Source organism: Cyclopterus lumpus, chromosome 16 (genome assembly GCF_009769545.1).
Source record: "Cyclopterus lumpus isolate fCycLum1 chromosome 16, fCycLum1.pri, whole genome shotgun sequence".
Lineage (NCBI taxonomy): Eukaryota > Metazoa > Chordata > Actinopteri > Perciformes > Cyclopteridae > Cyclopterus > Cyclopterus lumpus.
In genome coordinates, this window is record NC_046981.1 from 6,883,971 (window position 1) to 6,889,499 (window position 5,529).

Below are 5,529 nucleotides of genomic sequence, written 5' to 3' on the forward strand. Positions count from 1 at the left end.
TCAGGCTATACTATCAGAGCATGTTTATAGAGAGTCAAATCTCTTTGCAAAATAACTTAATGAAAATGTTTTTCTTTAGAATGTAATACAATCCAGTGTGGTTGAGAACTTACACAGACACACCATCAATTGTGAGAACAGCCTCACCATCATGACAGTCTGATGTGGTTTTCTCATCACACCAGCAGTAATTGAATCACAGAAAATAGACAAAAACAATGTTGATGGACAGCAACGACCTTTGGCATGACACGTATAAAGATTGATGTAATTAGATTTCCCTTTTTGTAAAACAAAGCGAACACGTTCCTGGAACATTTACTGATGTTTTGGTCGCTGCTCTCAATTGAAATACTATCAGAAGTACACCAACATCCATCTCAAAGGTATTCTTTTTCACTTGAAAGAGTAGGATTACGTTACTGATTTAGCATTGCACATGAAAACTGCCAGACTCATGATTAAAAATCGAAGAAGCAGAAAAAGAACCAGAACACATATTGTTTTTTTTATTCAAAACAGTCCAATCAAAAGAGCGAGATTGTATGGTGATTCTATGAACAACAATATTGTGTTAGAATGATGTTGTTTGTATTACCGTAACAATCGCAATCCTATTTGATAGCTGTTTTTGTCTTTTAAAACACACATGTTTTAGTTTTAGGTCTACTAAGTTCAAGGTTTCTGAAAGATTGTTCTGTTTTTCATCTGTAGGTAGAATAAATGAGTGTCACTAAGATGACTGATATGATAACAATAAATACTTACATCTGTTTAAGGATCAAATTAAATGTGACATGTCTTTAGACTAACAATATTACTTTGTTTTCACAAAATTGCCAAAGCCAGTCCAATTTAAATCTTAAACTTATATCTGTAACATATAACTGGTGCATTTCGCACAGATGTCACAGCTGCATACATTCAATACACATTAGTTATAAACATCCAGTTTTTACACTAATATCTTTTCATTTTAGCTACATGAATTACGTGAACACACACATCTGCCTTTTGCATAAACACACCATTTTTAAAGAAAACATTTCAGCATTCACAATTTCCTCATGTGGTCTATATTGTGATACATATCAGAGCATGAGGAAGAGTACAAGATCAGTAAGGAGAAGAAAAGAAAGGGAACAGGAACTGTGAGAAACACATGTAGTAACGAAGGAAACAGAGAGAGAGATATACAGTAACAGTTCAGAGAGGAGACCAGTTGGACGGAAACATTGGGAAGTCTGGGAACAATGTCAAGAGAGAGATTAAATGGATCAAGGATGGAGCAAAGTCACATGACGTTCACGACCTTTGACCTTCCAGCTAGAGATAGTGCAGATTAAAGGGCACGACAGAGAGAACCTGCCTGAGTACGATGAGGTATGCTTTGCTTTATGTGCATGCAATTTAGTGCAGAGCGCGTTCCATCATGACACTTGAGTGGACTTTGACGTGATTTGGCTACTGTTGGAAATGCACTCCATGGAGACGTCGGTGTGCGAGCGGCCGCGCTTCTCCTCGGTGCCGCGCGAGTGTGTTCGGGCGCGCTGCAGCTCGTTTGTGTGCGCGCGGCTCCGAGAGCCGTCCATGGACGAGACGCTGGAGCCGGAAGCCGTCCGTGAACGGAGTCTGGTCATGCTGGCACTGGACACTGGAGAGAGAGAGGAGAGATGTTTCTTATATTCTGCATCAGCTTTTAAGGGTTATTCACTTATTGTAATAATAATATAATGTTCCCCTTATTGGCGTTTGAAACAGAGGAAGCATTGAGTAGCTGCCATAACTGACCAGAATACTGTCAGTATTGATGTCTCATTTGTATAACTCTAATTTAAGATGTTGATAGTTTAGGCGAGTGACTTACAGTATCCCATGCCTTGGATGAAATATTTCAAAGCTTCGATCACTTTGGCTGGCTGTGGAGAGAAAGATGAACAGTATTAAATATATTTCCAACCAATCAGGTGCAGATGCATTGCAGACTCTACATTATTGCCAGCGGAGTATAGACAATAAAATGTCACAGCCCACCTGATCCACTTGAGGAAGTCCTCCACAGTCCGCCATCTAGAAGCACAAAGTGCAAAGGTCAGGTGTTAGGTTAATGGACTTTCAGTTGAATTAATTACAAGTTGCTATATGGAAACAACACAATACTCATAGTTCTCAGATTTGACTTTATGTTGTCTGCGTTTTTTTCACTGTAAATAATAATAATAAATAATGAATTGGTTGTTTGCTTCAGCTTTCAGTCAGTCAGTCAGTCCATTAGTTACCTTGAGCAGTGTTGTCTTGGTGGGGTCGAGTTTAGAGTTGCAGTCGACCACGGCCTCCACAGCTGGAGAATTATCTCCTACAACCAGCAGAGTGGAGCACCTGAACAGACAAGAGAAGTAAGACACAGATAGGACAGAGTTTGCTGCAACAATGTAATGATGATGACTTAAACGTTGTCAGATGCTTTCTACCCCCTGACCACTAACAAGGGCATTATAATATTTGAAGAAAAATGTCTCTGTAAAGGTCAATGCTTGTACTAACTTGAGGGTTCTGGCATTGATGTTTCCTCCAGCAACAGGCCTCTCCACCTCCAGAGCGGTGCGGTTGTTGTAGGAGCGGAGGAACTGGGTCACGTTGGACTCATTCATCGTCGCTGTGACGTGGTGACGGTACGTAGCTATGAGGTCATGGTTGGTCTCAATCTCATCCTGAAAAATCAGTCAGACAGGAAGACAGAAATAGTCTGTATTCTATATTGAAGACTGACTTGATGTTTAGAAATCATAGAGTTTTTTAAGCCTGACAACTTACCTTTCCAAACAAGTGTGTGATGACTGTGTCCGGGAGAGTGTGGGTCCAGCCGGTAATCTTGAACACACACACAATTACATTCAGCGACATTCACATAATAGTGGATCATATATCTACGTTGCAGGTTTATCATCAAATGAAAAACCCAAACACTCTCGCTACACTTCTTGTGGCCAAATATGGACAAATACAGGCATCGCGACACACCTCCATTGCAGCTTAGCTTTATTATCAATACAGCAGGTTGTATTGATTGAAGGTAAGTATCTTATTCTACATGCATTGTGGGTGATCACACCACGAATACTGCTCACCTTGCTTGCAACAGAATCCATGAGTCCCTCAGCGCTGGGGTTAATGTTGATCAAAACCAATCCGTCCACTAGATCTGGGTGATTCAGCTACACGCACGCACACACACACACACACACACACACACACACACACACACACACACACACACACACACACACACACACACACACACACACACACACACACACACACACACACACACACACACAGATAACCTGTTAGTAATATGACAACTCATTTATCGTTATAGCACGTTTTTTTTCTGCAGTTCTCTCAGTTAGTTTTTAAGTGTGTAATGTTTTGGGTTACATAATTGGTGTCTACGGTCATAGATTTCAGCTTATACCTTTGATACCATCTTTCTATTACCGCACCAGAGTTTTTTATTGATTGCATGGCTGCTGTTACAGACAGCAAATAATTCAATGATTAGTTTATCAAATTCAGCCAACCTCTGGAACTTATGAAACGTGTATTGTATCTTTATAGCTATGCATAAGAAAGATCAGTAACTCTGACATCTGACTTACGTATATGCCCGTGTACAATAGGGGGAAAGTGAGAATCTGTGCTGACAAGGGTCAAGATTGAAACTTTATATTTAGCAAACCAAGTGTCAAACTGTGTTCTCACTCCGTGTCAAGTTGAAATGGGATTTAGAGACGAGATCTGAACTCACAGCAAATTTAGCCAGGATGTAAGCTCCAGCTCCGACTCCCAGTCCAATCACCCTACACAACCTGCAAAGCACACAATCAGAAGGTCAAACCGAGGTAGATCCGAGTGTGCTGTGTGAAAATATTCTAACCTTTAACGAGAAGACAAGTGAAAAGTGTTGAGTGTCGGATTAACGCACCCAAAGTGTTTGAGGACAGCGGGAAGCGCTTCAGACAGCTGGTCCATGGACGGGTAGGAATATCTGAAGGGTCAAAAGTCAACATAACCATCAGCAGGTGTGGGATCCACTCACCTTTAACTATATTAAATAATGGTGATATGATGACAGCAGGACATGTAAATACATTACATAAACTCATAAAGACGGTGTACTGACTCAGCATGCAGAGTTTTGGCTCCCTCGTGTTGTCCTGGTGCTTCCACGTGACAAACAGGCAAATGACGGATGATTTCCCGCATGTCCTCGTGATTGAACAGTGTGTCAAAACAGGACTTGTCTATGAGAAGAAAACACAGAAATTACATAAATTAGGTTGATGTTAAGTGATAAAAAGTGATAGGAATATCAAATATAATATAAGAAAACATGACAAATATTTATAGAAAATGATATATTTTAGAAATGCACGAGGCGCTAGGATTAATATGTAAAATAAAGTGTTGATTAGAAGGACATGAAATATTAGAAAGAATAGTTTGATGCATCAATGCAAACTAAGATACTTTTTCATCATGAACCAACATTTCTTAAGATACAATAGCAGATAAATCTAGTTTTCAGTTTAGGTGATATCACCAAAGTGATGAGTAGTGATAATGGATTAAAACTTTACAAACACCACGCTATTGGTGGGACTTACGGTTCAGTCCGACATCATGAAATGTCAGGACGACAGGGAGGTTTGCCTTCGGAGTTCCTGTCATGATGCAGTGGACGTTCCCGTAGTGAGTCTCCACATGCTCCTCCTAAAACAAATACATTCAATCACAGTGTCAGATCCTTTATATGTGGCTGAAGATAAACATTTACAAATTGAGTTTATGTTTTAACAGATTAGAGCAGTTTTATTTTCCAATTACTGTTAATATAATATATAATTTCCCATATATATATATATATTTATTATCGCAGCCGAAGGAGTTCACAATATATATATTATTTATATTTAAAGAATATATATAATATAATATAAGAAACCTGTGATATTAAGGAAAAAGTCATGTAACTTTGCACAGGGATTACAGCTGTAAGGTTAACTTAAGCTCTCTGGGATACTTACAGTGATTTGAGACTCAAAGACAGAATCACCCTCATTATCCTCAAGTACCATGGCTGTTGATGAGTAGACCACAACACAGACAAAGGAGATGTGCAGTAGATGCAGAGCAGAAGTCCTGTGTCAACCTTTGCTTCTTAAATTCCTCCTAAATTTTAAAGCAAATAATTGTGGGATCCTTAATTGTATTTCTTGACACTTCCAGTCCTGCAGAAACAGACGACCTGAGAGCAACAGCGCTTTATGTATGTGTGCAGACTATTTGTTTGAGCTGGTTTATATATCCTCCAGCAATTATCTGCCTCTAAGCCTTAACCCCAACCTGGCTCGCACGTGGCCAACTGACCCATGCTGTTTTAATCTGATCTCCGGCTGCTGCATTCCCACAGAAACAGCACTGGAGTCCTAAAAGGAATTAACCAGAACATCTTATACTGTGAGAACA

At 39.6% G+C, this 5,529-nt stretch overlaps 1 protein-coding gene across 1 annotated transcript; it reads right to left on the minus strand.

The window, feature by feature from the left end:
- Positions 1-1,430: 1,430 nt before the first annotated feature.
- Positions 1,431-5,138, minus strand: LOC117745048 (protein NDRG1-like). The gene is made up of 12 exons (XM_034553039.1): positions 5,088-5,138; positions 4,668-4,773; positions 4,184-4,304; positions 3,986-4,048; positions 3,809-3,869; positions 3,129-3,215; positions 2,815-2,871; positions 2,545-2,711; positions 2,280-2,379; positions 2,035-2,070; positions 1,868-1,919; positions 1,431-1,654 (listed from the first exon to the last, which is right to left on the minus strand). Exons 1-12 carry the CDS (start codon positions 5,136-5,138, stop codon positions 1,431-1,433), a joined length of 1,125 nt encoding a protein of 374 aa, XP_034408930.1.
- Positions 5,139-5,529: the final 391 nt, after the last annotated feature.